The sequence below is a fragment of the Arachis hypogaea genome, chromosome 3 (assembly GCF_003086295.3).
Source record: "Arachis hypogaea cultivar Tifrunner chromosome 3, arahy.Tifrunner.gnm2.J5K5, whole genome shotgun sequence".
Lineage (NCBI taxonomy): Eukaryota > Viridiplantae > Streptophyta > Magnoliopsida > Fabales > Fabaceae > Arachis > Arachis hypogaea.
The window spans coordinates 128,199,490-128,215,044 of record NC_092038.1 but is presented as its reverse complement, the minus strand read 5'-3'; the positions used below and the strand labels follow the sequence as shown (position 1 = coordinate 128,215,044).

The following is a 15,555-nucleotide window of genomic DNA, read 5'->3' as shown; positions in this document are numbered from 1 at the left end:
GGACTTTATTGAAGGCCTTCCCTTCAGTGCACTATAGCAATGTAAAACGATATTTAATACAACAACAATAATAATAAAGTAATTTTATTATTAATATTGTTTCTCAATTGTGAAAGCAAATCTAATATAAAGACGAGAATTCGAGTTTTGTCTAATATGGTTAAGACTCATATTTTAGTAAGTGATTTATAAATAGTTTATAAGCACTCATTGAATAAATATTTCTAATTAATATTAATCAGATTGAACTCTAGATTTTTTGGTCATCGAAATTTTATATCATAAAATTATTTTTTTTAAAAAAAATTAAACTGATAAAAGAGTTATATGAATAGTTATATTTTTAACGAAAAAAAATAATAATTGTATTTTATTATATATGCGATTACACGAAGGTTCAAGCATGACGTAAGAATTATGTGGCTAATTTTAAGTGATAAACAATTTTAGGGTTTCAGCACTCATATTGTGTTAGTTCATGACGAGATAATTACAGCATCGTTCAAGAACTGCATCCTAGCTAGGGGATAAATTTGGGTCCAGGTGGGGGCTTTAATTTTCGTGTTACTTGAAGAAATTATGGTTTATTCATCATGAGAAGTAAAACCTAACGAGCATAATATAATTAGAAAGTGACATCCAATATGAAAAAGTATTTAATAAATGCCTCAGTGAATAATATGGTCGAGAGATATTGAGTGCTTGAGTACTTGTTACTTCATCTTAAAAGTTTAAAGTTCAAATTTTATTTTAATAAATAATGCGTGCTAGGATTGCTACTTGGTTAATTTATTGCTTTTGTGTTAGTTGTACTGCCTTTATGATCTTGTATTCTCTTTTAGTTGTTTGTGGTATTTTCTTGTATTTTTTTACTGTATTTATCAATTATAAAATGAGTTTAATTAAAAAATTAACTTTTTTAACCAATAACTTTTGTTATTTTAAATTTTAAATCTTAAATTTTAATTTAAAATTTAAAATTTTTTAAAAATAAAAATTAAAAATAATTTTATGATAAAAAATTAGCTAATTATATATATATATATATATATATATATATATATATATATATATATATATATATATATATATATATATATATATATATATATATATATATATATACGAATAATTTATGTAAGAACATTTTATATTATAAATTTTAGGAGAAAGTTTTAGACGTTCCTACATATGAGAGCTGCATGATGTTCCCTATGTGACATATATTATATATAGGGTAAAGTATATTTTTTGTCCTTTAAGTTTGGTAAAAGTTTTAAAAATATCTCTAAGTTTTATTTTATTTTAATTTTGTCTTAAAAAAATTTTATTTGCATTAAATATACCATCGACGGCTAAATTTTCAAGAAATTTAAGACCAATAATCTAGCAATAATGCATGAAAATTATACTTGATTTGCTTGTATTGAGGGTTATTCTTATGAAGTTGTTGTTGAATTGGTCTTAAATTTTTTTAAAACTTAGCCATCAAAAGTATATTTAATGCAAATAAAAAATTTTTAGGACAAAATTGAAATAAAATAAAACTTAGGGATATTTTTAAAACTTTTGTCAAACTTCAAAGACAACAAATATATTTTACCCTTATATATATAATCGATAAAAGAGTTGTTATTAGAAAATATTAATTATATATTAAAATCAACTACTATAATATATATATATATATATATATTAATTTATTTTTAATATATAATTATACTTCATATATATTTATATTTAGCTTATTTTAATAATTAGTTTTAATATATATTTAGCATAGTTAATCATTATATATAAATACAAGTTTAATTTATACATCTTTTTTACACTAGTTACTGATACGAAAATAAATTTATTAATATTAGTCAATTCTTAATTAGTTAAAATTAGTCAATTTTAGAGAATTTAAGTCTATAATTTAAAATTTAGGATTAAAAGATTATAATTTAGAGTTTAGATTTAAGATAAATAAAATAATTTTTTAAAAAGTAAAAAAAGTTATATATAGTATAATTATCAGAATTTAATTAGTAATTGGTCAAAATGTAATTGTATCCATTTATTAATTCAATGCACAAGACTCTCTCTTTCTTTCTCTCTCTCTTTCTCTCTCCAACTCAAATTTCTGATACCTTCCATGATATTATAGCTTCAGTTATGATCCATAAAAAAATCCACAATTTTCGCTCCTAACAATCAAGCATTGTCGTTAATAGCCAACTTTCTAGCAACAATCAACTCAATGAAAATAATCACAAAACATAGAAATGCTAAGCCCTAGCATGCATTAAGGCGAACCAATTGCAAAATCACATCAGCAATGGATTAGTTCCAAGAAGGTTTGTCAATGATAAAGACAAAGCAGAAGGAAATGTCTCTCAGGAATTTGACAATTGGGAGCAACGAGATCAATGCTTAGTCGCATGGATACTATTAGCGATGGATGAGACGTTTGTGCACAAAGTTGTAGAATACGAGTTTGCATACGAGGTCTGGGAAGCGTTAGAAGAAAATTTTGCAGCAAGATTGAAATCAAAGATGGGAGTGCTAAAAACTCAGCTCAAGTCAATCAAGAAGTTCAATTCTACAGCCGCATAATATATAACCAAGATTAACAAGGTAACAAATGCGTTAGTAGCTTTTGGAGCACTATTGTCCAAAGAGGAATTTTTTGAGTTTGCATTAGGAGGCTTAAATGTAGAATTTAGTACTTTCATCACCATGATCAATGAAAAATCTGAGCACATGTCAATCAGTGAGTTTGAATCCCAACTTCTTGCTCAAGAAGAGGTAAACGAATGGTTTAGAAAGTCATATTTAACTATGATGCATGCTAATTTAGTTAAAAAAGAACCAGAATCTGAAAAAGAAGAAACCAGATATCTTGAGTATGATAACTATGGCAGAGATTATGGAAGAGGCCAAACTAGTAAAAGAGGTAGAGGAAGAAACTTTAGAGGAAGACGCTCTTAGTGGCAAGGTCGCGAACCCCAATGCTAATTGTGCGGAAGGATTGGCCACACTGTCTGGCAATGTTACCATAGATTGAACCCCAATTATCAAAATTCTCAGCTGCAAAACTCAAATGACCCTCCCCCACCCAATGTCTATTTTCATCATGAACTCCATCTTCAATCCCTCCTTATAGTTCCATCCAGCAACTTGGATTTAGGGTGATATCCAGATTCAGGCGCCTCTCACCACATCACTTTTGATAAGATGAACCTGGTCTCTAGCTCAGAATATGATAGACCTAAATAGGTGTTTAGAGGTAATGAAAAATGTACGAGTATTGCTAATATTGGAAGATCTATCATGCATGCACCTAAATCAAACAAGTTTTTTAAACTTTAGAATTTGATATATGTTCCAACTATCTCAAAAACTTTGGTCAATGTTTCAAAATTTGCATTAGACAATAGGGTAATTTTCAAATTTTGGCCTTATACATATACTGTAAAATGCCAGGAGTAAAAGAAAATCCTCTTACAAGGCAAGCTTAGAAACGGTCTGTATAAGTTTGAGGATGTTCAGATTTCAAGGTCAATTTGGAATGCATAAAAAGTAAAAGAATTCAGCAATGATTAAAAGCATATGTATGCAAACATTGCTACAAAAAGACTAATACAAAATTAAGAAAGCATGACAAGCTCAGAATCAGCAAAAGACTATAATATCACAGCAAAAGTCACAAATAGTAGTGGGAGTAGCTTAGATTGTAACATTGATAGTAAAATTGATAATGAATCTAATGAGAATGTTGTAAACAATCAAAACAATTATGACAATGTAACATTTTCTTTTGCAAATAAATAAGAGCCAAATAAAACTTTCAATAAGTGTTTTATAAACTCTGACCAATCTAAACATTCAATTCTTACTGCATCTGCAAATTCTGAACTCAACTACATCCATCTCATCTCATACTGTATTTGCATAACTCTATAACTTCAAACCTTGACAGCAACTCTCACACTCCAACAGATTCACCACAAATAAACCCACACCAAACCTCTACTACTACTCCTTGCTATAATCCCTCACCCCTTCACCTCATCATATCAGCATCTCACTTGACCCATGGCACAGAAAGCTTGGTCATCCCTCCACCCAAATAACCAAATACATACTGAGCAACAATAATATCTCCATACCAAAAACTAACTCAACCATAAATCCTCAGCCTTGTAAAGGCTGCTACATTAATAAAATCCATCAACTACCTTTCCTCCCTTTAACACTCAATACACTCAATCTTTAGAACTCATCTATTCAGATATTTGGAGATTAGTACTAACTCCCAGCAAGTCTAGTCCTTTATTGATGCCTTCAGCAGATATACATATACTTATATCTTAAATGCAAAATCCCAAACCTTCAATATCTTCTGTCAATTCAAAACATCAATAGAAACCAAAACAAGCCATAAAATCAAGTCTTTACAAACTGACAATAGGGGGAGGGGAATATATGCCCACAGCCTTCACCCGGATTATTAACTCCCACGACATCCAACTAGGCTATCATGCCCATACACACATACACACAAACATCAGCAGAATAGCTATGCTGAAAGAAAGCGCATGTATCTAACCGAGACCTCATTAGCACTCTTGTCTCAAGCATCCTTACCTCTATTCTTTTGGGATGAAGCCCTTCTTATTGCAAGCTACCTAATCAATCGGTTATCCATGTAAGTGCTCAATCTCAAATAGCCAATTGAAATATTTTTTTAGCAAATTTCAGATTATAATTTTCTCAAACTATTCGAATGTGCCTGTTTTCCCTCCTGAGGCCATACAATCGCCACAAATCTAATCACAAATCTCACAAGTGTGTCTTCATTGGCTCCAACCAAAATCATAAGGGATACAAATATCTATCCCCAACTGGCAGAGTTTACATAGCTAAAAATATCGTGTTCAATGAAAATGAATTTCCCTTTCTCTCCTTCTTCAGCAAAGTCTCTCCGAAATAAACTCTCTCATCCACAACAACTATCCTCACAATGACATACACAATCCTTCCCAAATCTCAAAACCAATCCTCTCTCTCACAGTCCAACCACACCAACCCACAGTCTTAGATGTTTATGATGCATCTCCCACTAATATCAATACTATATATACTTCATTGCCTATTACATTAGTTTCCTTTCCTAAAAATTTTGCATCTTCTACTACTCATGAATTTTTACATACAACACCGAATGAGGCTCTCCCTTCACAGGTCATGCCCAGTTGACAAGCACCAGCGGCTTCCGTTCCTCTTCAGCAAACCTAAATTATTCATCCTATGTAGTCCAGAAGCAAAAGTGATATCTTCAAACCAAAGACACTCACGGCCACAATCTCCAAAGCCGCTGATTCTGCTGCCCAAATAGATACTGCTTAACTTCTTCTGAAGACAATTACTAAAGTCCTTGTCCACCCCCGGTGGAAGTGGAAGGCCACAATGGAAGAGGAATATAACGCGCTTTTAAAGAACAATACCTGGAAACTTGTTGATCCACCACCAAACTCCACAACAATTGGTTGTCGATGGGTTTTTAGAGTCAAATGGCACCCTAATGGGACTATCCAAAAATACAAAGCTAGGCTAGTAGTCAAGGGTTTTCATAAAAAAATAGGGATAAATTATTATGAGATTTGTCAGAGTAGTATTAACTGTAGCACTTGCAAAAGGGTGGAGAATCTATCAATAGGATTTCAACAATGCCTTCCTTAACGATAGTCTCCATCAAACAGTTCACATGTCACAACCAGAAGGTTTTGTCTCGCAGTCATCCTATCAATTTTGCAAGCTTCAGAGGTCTATCTACGGCCTCAAACAGGCTCCTCGAGCTTGGTTCACCAAGTTAAGCTCGACCCTTCAACAATTCGGATTTGTCAACACAAAGTTTGATGTCTCCTTATTCACCAGATTCTCGCCCTCTTTTACTACCTACATTGTTGTCTATGTTGACAACATCCTGGTCACCAAAAACTCAGAATCAGAAATCAACAATCTCATTTCGCAATTACACTGTGTCTTCTCACTAAAAGTCTTAGGTGAAATCGGTTACTTTTTTGGAATCAAAACTAAAAGAGAGCCAAATGGATCTATGACTTTAACACAGACAAAAATACATCAAAGACTTACTGAAAAAGGCTGATATGAGCAATTCTAAGCCAATGCCCACGCCCATGACTGCTGCCCTAAAAGTATTAGCCTTTGAAGGTATCCCTTTTGACAATCCAACCTTGTACATGTCGGTTGTTAGAGGACTATAATATGCTACACTAGACCAAAAATCTCTTATGTTGTTAACAAGGTAGCTCAATTTCTGCACTGTCCACTTGAGACTCACTGGAAGGTAGTAAAAAGGATCTTACGTTACTTGTCAGGAACAATGCATCATGATCTCCACTTCAGTTCGTCTCCAAACCTAAGAATCTACAGCTTCTGTGACTTATATTGGACAAGTGATGTTGATGATAGAAAATTCACAAATGAATTTGATATGTTTCTAGCTTTGAACTTGGTGTCCTCAGCCAGTAAAACATAAACGGCAGTATTGAAAAGCATCATAGAGACTGAATTTAGAGAAATCACTGACACATTATGGAAATGAAACTAGTCTGTTCCACTAAGCCAGTCATCTATTGTGATAATCAAAGCGCAGTGATGCTATCATCAAATTCAATCATGCACAACAGATCCAAACACTTTGTTTTCAACCAATCTTCTGTCAGAGATTATGTTGTTAGGAAAGAAGTTTTTGTCTAATACATTCCAGCACAAGATCAATTAGCCGATACTCTCACCAAAACTTTGTTAGCATCAACCTTCCTAAAATTTAAAAAACAACTAAGAGTTTAAGAAGCACAGCAACAATTCTAGCTAAAATGTTAGACAGTTAGAGTATGAATCTCAGAATAACCGGTGCAGGCAGAGTTAGTTAGCCACTGCCAAAATCAGTTTAAGTTCACCCTAGCTTATACTCAATATAAATGCCCAAAATGTAATTGTATCCATTTATTAATTCAATACACAAAACTCATTTTCTCTCGCTCTCCTTCTTTCTCTCCCTCTCTATTTCTCTTTTATCTCTTTTAAGCTCAAACTTCTGTTAACTGAATGATCCAGAAAAAAAATTAAATAATTATGTAAAAGTAAACTCTACTATTTATAGTAATAAATATCACTTTTTAAAACAATGTTATACGCTTTTTTTTGTGTCTCAATTTTTTTTTTGTTTCTAATGTTATACTTATTACATTCTTTTAAGTATTTATTGAAAAAAATAATAATAATAAAGATCATAATAAAAAAAAGAAAATATATTTTTATATTTTTCTTTTAAATATGTAGGTATTCAATAAAGTTTAATGATTATTTTAATAATTACATACAATTAAAAAGTAGTCCCAAATAAAATTGAGAAGGAATAAATAGGTTAAAAACTAAAGTTTAATAAATATATGTTATTATTAAAAATTATATAAAAATATTATGTATACAATAAAATCAACCATTTTATATTTTTGTATAAATATATGTGTAGTTTAATTTATTTTTAATATATATTTTATATTTTATGTGTATTCTATATTAGTAGATGATTTTAATAACCAATTTTAATGTACATCTAATATAGTATGATTAAAAGTTATATACTTTTGTGGGTTTTTTTATGGGTTGTTAAGCTTTAGACTTTTTAATTAAAGTAATTCGATAACTGATTATATTAATTTATTACTCCGCTAGATAACCAACTAGGAGTATAGCCAATTAGAACCAATTAATTGAAAAATAATAGATTTATTATAGAAAAAAATTATCCCTCACTATTCTAATTTTCAAATTTTTCTAGACTTATACATTAATTTAATAGTTAATAAATAGAGCCATGCTACACATACAAGTCTTTTTGACTTACAAGTCTTACAAATTGCTACACATACGGGCCTTTTAATGCGTTATTCAACCGTTTCATATTTTCAAACCGCTACACTCACCATGTATTATGAACGACTCTTCTTCTTCTTCTCATTCTTCTTCCTCTTTCTCTCCCTCTCCCTCTCCCTCTCCCTCTCCCTCCTCTTCTTCTTCTTCTTATTCGTTTTTTTTATTTTCATGGTTTCTGAAATCAAGCTTTGAAATTGTTTGAATATAATGGAATTTCAGAAATACACCCAAACGATTACAGAAATACACCCAAATAGTTACAGAAATTCACCCAAACGATTATAGAAATACACCCAAAAGATTACAGAAATACACCCAAAGGATTTAAGAAATACACCCAAAATTCGTTGAAGTACACCTTATGCATAATTCAGAATTCTTTCTCTTTCTCCTCTTTATCTTATGCTGCTTCTTCTTCTTCAAAAACGATTTCAGAGCTTGATGTCAAAAAACAGTGGAAATTGAAAATAACGAAGAAAGAAAACAGAGAGAAAAGCACGTAAATGAAGAAGAAGAAGAAGACGAGGAAGAAGAACGTGCAGTAAGAAGAAGAAGAATGAGAAAGAGAAGGCAAAAAGAAACGAAAGAAAATGAGAAGAAGAAGAGTAAGAGAAAGAAGAACGTGCAGCAAGAAGAAGAAGAAGGAGAAAGAGAAGGCAAGAAACGAAAGAAAAGAAGAAGAAGAAGATGAAGAGGAAGAAGAACCGTTCGAAACGCGTTTTGAGCGTTGGTTTTAATTAGACTTGTAAGACCTACAAGCCTTAATCGCTTGTATGCGAAAAATTTCTCTAAAAAATAATATCAGATGTCCAATAACAAATAAAGGAACTTACAACAAACGGTTTAACATTGTTTTTAAATAGTTGGTCCAGCAGCTATAGATCAAATAATTATTTGATTTTTAAGCTCAAAAGGCTAGGTCTATTAAGCTATAAGCTAGTCAATGAAATGGATGAGTTATACCCAAAATCACGAATCAGCGATAGAAAGTAGGCAACCCTAGTTCAACCGATTTGATGGTCCAATTGACTAATCACTAAGGTAAGTAATGAGATGTGTGGGTCCACCTTTCATTCATGCTAAAGTTGTTATTGATATATATACATTTCTCTCATAGATCAGAGACTAGAGAAGAAGCTAATTAGATATGAAAGATTAGGTCCACAAACATATATCTAGAGTGATGAATATATTTCATCAGAATCATATATAGTGATAGTGGTAATTAAGTTTATACACTAGAATGGTTGTACATGCATGTGTCACTCACAGCTTTATGATGAAGAAATTGCTAATTAGACCAATGAATAATGGAACAGATGGAGAAGGTTCCCCACTCCCACTTTCTTCAATTTCATTATATGTGACCAAGGTTTAAACTTTTAACAACTTTGGATTCTCCAAATCACATCATGTTGAAGTCGACTTTAATCTTAAACAACCAAACAAATTAAACTTCAGTCAGCTTCACGCATGCCACACAAATTATATTATTCGTGCAAGATCACTATTCAAGAATTGAATTAGATCAGATGATTGCCACTTTTTAACCGTGTATGAGTACGTACAGTCCATGATATAGTTTGTATATGATTCTTATTTCCACAAATTTTCTGTTTTTCGAAAATTCACTGCCTCAACATCCAAATATGACTTGGTCCAGATATATATGACTTGGTCTCATCATTCATAAAATGCACATGGTAGAAATGTCACGACTAGTATTAACAATTAACAACTATTTAAATAAAAATATCAAAAATATTTTTTTTGCAGATATTTTGTATAAAAATATAATTTATTTATTTAGCCATACTCTAAATAAAAAAATATTTTTATAATATATCAAAATCTAGTTGCTATATCAAAATCCGCTATTACTCAGCTCTGATTTATGCTGTCTTAATTAGTTGGTTTGTTCGTAGAATATTTTGTGAGCTTGAATGTTTGCAGCAAATTAATTAATGAGGAGTGATAGAGTCAGTAATTTTTATGATTTGTAGCTATCAAGTAGTCATCAATGATGTTTTTAATGGTGTGTGATTATTCATTTTTCTTTTACTGATTACATGTTGTCCAGAATTTAATAAAGTTGTTCGCTGCTAAACTTTTCCTAGTATCTAAAAGCTTGATTAAAGCTTCTGCTTTCAGAAGTCCTCTAAGTGTATGTGAAGTAAATTAACCTTAATTCTAATGGAAAACAATGACAATTAAATAAACTAGTTTTGCATACTGCACCATAAAGCATAGCAGCGATGACGTACTGATGAGTGAACCGCGCACAGAGCTGAGTTGTGAATCTTAGAGCATTTGGATCGACAATGCTCAACACGGAACCATCTTTTCCAATTCTTCCATCGTCTTTTTGAACTAAGAAAGAAAATGGACACTCTTGATTTCTTGGTGATCACCAATTATACATATTATATCTTCATTTTAGACGTCAGTTTGGGCATATATATCTTTGGTGGAATTAAATGGTAAAGAAATTAAAATTAGATTTCCAAACCTAATACAAATTAAACCAGAAAAGGAAATGACGAAATTAAACATTAGGTGGTAAACTGGTAATAATTAATAATATGATGATGGAGATGGTGCAAATGCAATGCAATCATGGAGGAGGCATAGGGTGGTTCCATTTGAGATGTGGCCATTGATTTGGTGTGATGAAAGAAGGAGAGGAAGAAGCTGCTGTTCTTGGCATGATATTGGTCTGTGACTGAGAAGAGTTGTTATTATTAGCGCTTATGGAAGAAGTGGTGCAGACAGTAGTACTCCAGAAAGAGTAGTTGGCATGAGAGGGCCATTGATGATGAAGGTGAGAAGCAGCAGCAGTTGTATATTCTGCCATGCTGCTCCCTGATGTTGCTGCTGCTGCTGCTGCTGATGATGCAGTAGAACCAGCAGCATGATGATGAGAGGAAGAAGAAGTAGTAGTAGCAGTGTTGAAGGTACGCTTGTTGGGCTTGTTCTTGATCTTGTTCTTGGAAGCACCAAGAGGAATATTCCTGAGGGTTCCACCTTGTGTCCAGTACCTCTTACATGCTTTGCACAAGTATCGAGGCTGTGACAGGCTGTAGTTATTGTAATAGCAGAACTTGGTGTTGTCTGAATCACACCGTGGGCATTTATGCTGTGGCGGCGGCCGAGGCGGAGGCAGAGGCGGAGGTGGAGGCAGAGGCCCAGCAACTTGCTCTTTACTGACCTCTCCTTCTTTCTCCATAGTGAGAGACAGTGAGACAGCTAGCTATATATGCATGGTATCATATTTGGAGGACTGAACAATGATTGATTATAGTTGGCATGTTAAATTAATTAAAGGAGTAATGAAATTGCTGCATGTCATATAGTATACTATACAGTGCACAAGAAATAATAATGCACTGAAAAAGTGCAAAGACCAAACCTAATTTTCTCAGAGGGGAGGGGAGGGAGTGGCGCGTTCTCTTGCTGCTTCCACTCTTTTCGTACATGCATGTGCTATTATATATAATGTCACTTTCTTTTTCTACTAGATAAACAATCATTCTTTATCGACATTTCTTTTCAAATTTTAGCAACAAACATAACCACTTACTCTAAATTATTTTATATGACTTACTTATGAATCAAAACGTATTATAAGAATCTGGTTCATTATCCCCTTCTATGCTTGTTGTTAATCTTTTTTAAAAGCAATAATAGATTATAGGTACATATGTGAAGCAGATCTAGATTCCGGCCTCGTTAAGCACATGATGGAAAGAGAGTGGGAGTTCAATGTACTTCACAAACTGCAAGGAGCATACATGTGTGTCGTGTATGTATGTCATCCAGAAAAATCTGGGAACAAGCTAAGTAATGCAGACCTTATACATAACAATAACTTTTGAATAGTCGTAGTCGTAGAGATTAGAGAATATGGATGTATGTATATATGATGTTATATTATAGGGAGCTACTCAAATGAAGATGCAAAAAACATCTTTTTATGAAGATGCTTTGTATAAAAATGTGATTTATTGATTTGGCCACACTTCAAATAAAAACAACACTTTTATAACATATCAAAATCTAACCCTACACTCTATCATCTAAGGGTCAAAAAGAAAAATCATCACATGAAGATAATTATAATATCTTCATGGGAGTACCCACCTATATTATATCCACCTCATGGCTTGTTTGTGTCTATAATGATTATGCGTAGTTAAAAAAGAATGATAGGTAGGTTGAAATGACGCATATCTAAGGTTGTGGTCTCATCCAGATGTCATGCATGAGATGACCTCCTTTGACCAACTGCTCCAACCACCTGGCTTTTCACGCTAGTGCCTACACGTTGTCTTAAGTAATCATTTCTGTGAATGAGGAGTTGGGTAGTTATGCATAACTGTTCCTATTGAGCGACATTAGATCTCGCCCGCCAAGTTCAACTCTTTTCCTGAATGGAGCTATTAATCAGCCACAGTATGCAGATTTTGCCGCTTTCTTTCATGTTTCTTGTTTAATTAAAAATTTAGAGCTAGTATTAGGAAATAGAAACTCTTGTTGGAACTTTTATTTCTTGCCTCATTCATTCTCTCGCTCAAGGCTCTGTTTCACGCCCTTCCTTTGTAGCATCTCTCCCTATTATAACGTTTTTACCTGAAACCAAACCCCCAAAAGGGAAAGACCTATACATACATGCTGAATAATTTGAAGCACTAATGGAGACTAGCCTATAAGGGACGCCAAGGAAAGCTTTGCAAGTGCAACTGATCGATACTCAAGTCAAAAGGTATGGTGGGGGGCTAGACGGCTAACGCGTGGAGATGTGCACACTGTCACGTTCTAATTGTTCATTTTTCTTTGTTGGATAACCTGTATTATTCAGTATTGCTTATTGAATGTATCAACCAATTTCATCAAGCCATCGCATTATATGGCTATCCTGCGGTTATTTAATTCGGCTGCAGTACTGTTGAAGTGAGTGTTTTCATTACATGTAATAACACTTGAGATCAGACCCACCCACTGCAAACATACAATTTCAAGGCAATAATCAAAGTAATCCATTCGTTAGGAAATTTCAGCTAGACGAAAATCTTCAATTCAATTTAACTCTCAAACAAATAGGTGCCAAATCCGTCAATAAACTCGACATAATAAAGAAATCATTAATGTTCATCACAATCACCCTCATGGAAAATAAGGACTACCAAAAACTAGGATGAAGTTTACAACTTCACCACACTACCCCTGAAATGAGGGCCTACGCAGTTGCCTTGGCAGCCGCACTGGAAAGCTTGGATCTCCTCTTGGCCAAGCTCTCACTACGGCGCTCCCTCTGTTCCTTCAACCTCGATGCAAGCAACTTCTGATACTCTGCTGCTTCTGACTTGGCCTTGGCAATTCTCTTCTTCTTGTCAGCAATCCTTGCTCGCTTCCTTTGGAGTGTCAAAGGTGTCACCAGTCTTTGTATCTTAGGAGCCTTGCTCACCTTTTTGCCTGAAACCAAACATCCACTACTCAGCCTAGAATTCATCACTAATTGAACCAATATTGGTTCATATCGACAGAAGCATAAAGAGACTAAGAAATTTCGGTGCATAACAAAATTACCATTTTTGGTTGTAAAGGTTCTGCGGTAGGTGTTAACATACTTCCTCACATCATCCTCCTTTGAGAGGTTGAACAGCTTGCGGATTTTGGATGCTCTCTTTGGCCCCCTCATCCTTGGCTTCTCAACATCAGTCAGGCCGGGAAGATCATTGTCACCCTTCTTCACAATCACCAAGTTCAAAACTGAGAGATCAGGGCTGACAATGCACCCGCGAACAGACTTTCTCCTACGCTCTCCATTGCGCCTTCCATATCCACGGAAGCAAGGAGTTCCTGCCCAGTGCATGGCAATCAACATTAAGTCAAAAGAGCTAAAAAACACTTGGTAATGAAAATCATGAATCATGCACCCTACTTATTGCAGGACAAAGCCAAAATGAATGGCGTGTATTATTTAACAGTTTATAGTCAACCAAGGAAGGAACCTTTAAGCTTTACAATAATCATACCTCTGTGAAGCAAAAGACGAACACGACCAGGGGTCAACACTCCTTGCTTCATTGGGAATCCTTGCTTGTCACAGCCACCAGTGATTTTGAAGACATAGCCTTTGAATTCCTGTATGAAAAAGGTTTATAAATAATGGAACAACTATTGAAGAGATAGAGAAGACATCGAATATTCAAGGGGAATCCAACATACCTCTCCAAGAGCATCACCAAGGACCTCCTGTGAGATCCTCTTGTCCCAAAATGCACGTCTGCATTTTAAAGTAGAATAACAATATGACGAACAAAATTCAGTATGAACAAATCTCTACCGAAAAACTAACAATCTAACATCATCTATCGAAAGTCAGCATAATGAACAACCAGAAGAACAAACTCACAATCAATCTAAAGCACGAACATGTTGCCATAAGGAAACTAGGGTTCATTATGTAATCGATATCAATAGATGAATCTGAAAAAAAATACTACATTTGCACTAAACAGCAATGGGGCAAAAAATACAAAGCTTCAAATTCTAACAAGAAATCCGGAGCACGATAATGTATAAAGCAAAATTAAAAGAAGCACTGTTCCAGAGCAGCGCCACTTCAAAGTGGCAATCTTTAACATAACACAGTATACAACAACAATAGCAATAAGAAAGAATTGAAAAGAGGAACGAAGAAATTACAGCTTCTGGTCATCGTCGATCTCGAGCTTCTTCTGGCATCCAGTAGTGGGATTAGCAATGTTGAACTGCAGAAAAAAAAAATTCGAAGATTGTTGCTCAGCCACAAAAACATTAAAAAAAATCGAAGCTGAAGACAAAGTAGGGTTTTGAAAGAAGACCTTCATTGTGATGCCGCCGCTGCGAGCTCTCTGCGTGCCTTCCGATTTTGAGCTTAGAACATGCGGCTGGTCAGAGAAGATAGGGTTAACTCGTTCTCTGCTTTTATATATTCTACTCCTCTCTTAAGGGCCCCTTAATTGGGCTTCATAAGCCCATATCCTAACAAACCCAGGCAAAAGCTTGGAAGGAGTATGGGCTTCATATTCTGTACGAGGCCCACTCATCCGTAGTTTAAGTCCCTTAACCTTTTTTCTTTAAATTTACAGTTTAACTTTAACATTCCCTTTACCTGTTATACTATGTGGCTATGTGCACTTTAGCCTTAAAATGGTTTATAATGCAAATAGTTCCCTCTTAAACTTTGAAAATTTTTAAATATGCAAATTTATAACTTAAATTTTTGTTGGTTTTATTAACATTTAATCGAAAAATGACAGATAAATGATTAGATCAAAAGAGATTGTATTTAATGAAATTTTAGTTAAAATTTTGAGAATGGATTAAAATCTAGGATCACTAACGGTAATAAGGTAGATAGGAATTGTATAATTTGAAGGAAATTAATGTTAAGGATCCATATGAATAATTGATTAATTACTAATTTGAATTATTGACATTTTTTATCTACAAATAATTTTAACGAAATGAAGATTAGCTTTTTTTTTTTTAAAGAAAAGCTCAATAGATAAAGTGAAACAACAAAGACGAAACAAAATTTAGTTAATCTAAAGTTAT

The 15,555-nt window shown here is 33.6% G+C and overlaps 2 protein-coding genes across 2 annotated transcripts; both read right to left on the bottom strand.

Annotated features, from left to right (window-relative positions):
• Window positions 1-10,416: 10,416 nt before the first annotated feature.
• On the bottom strand, window positions 10,417-11,501 carry LOC112791484 (uncharacterized). Its single transcript, XM_025834337.3, has 2 exons — window positions 11,363-11,501; window positions 10,417-11,233 (listed from the first exon to the last, which is right to left on the bottom strand). The coding sequence occupies exon 2, from the start codon at window positions 11,177-11,179 to the stop codon at window positions 10,568-10,570; it is 612 nt and encodes a 203-aa protein (XP_025690122.1). The 5' UTR covers window positions 11,180-11,233; window positions 11,363-11,501; the 3' UTR covers window positions 10,417-10,567.
• A 1,510-nt stretch (window positions 11,502-13,011) lies between these two features.
• LOC112791483 (small ribosomal subunit protein eS6) lies at window positions 13,012-14,994 on the bottom strand. The gene is made up of 6 exons (XM_025834336.3): window positions 14,820-14,994; window positions 14,662-14,726; window positions 14,182-14,239; window positions 13,989-14,097; window positions 13,540-13,812; window positions 13,012-13,425 (listed from the first exon to the last, which is right to left on the bottom strand). The coding sequence occupies exons 1-6, from the start codon at window positions 14,823-14,825 to the stop codon at window positions 13,190-13,192; spliced, it is 747 nt and encodes a 248-aa protein (XP_025690121.1). The 5' UTR covers window positions 14,826-14,994; the 3' UTR covers window positions 13,012-13,189.
• Between the last annotated feature and the right edge of the window lie 561 nt (window positions 14,995-15,555).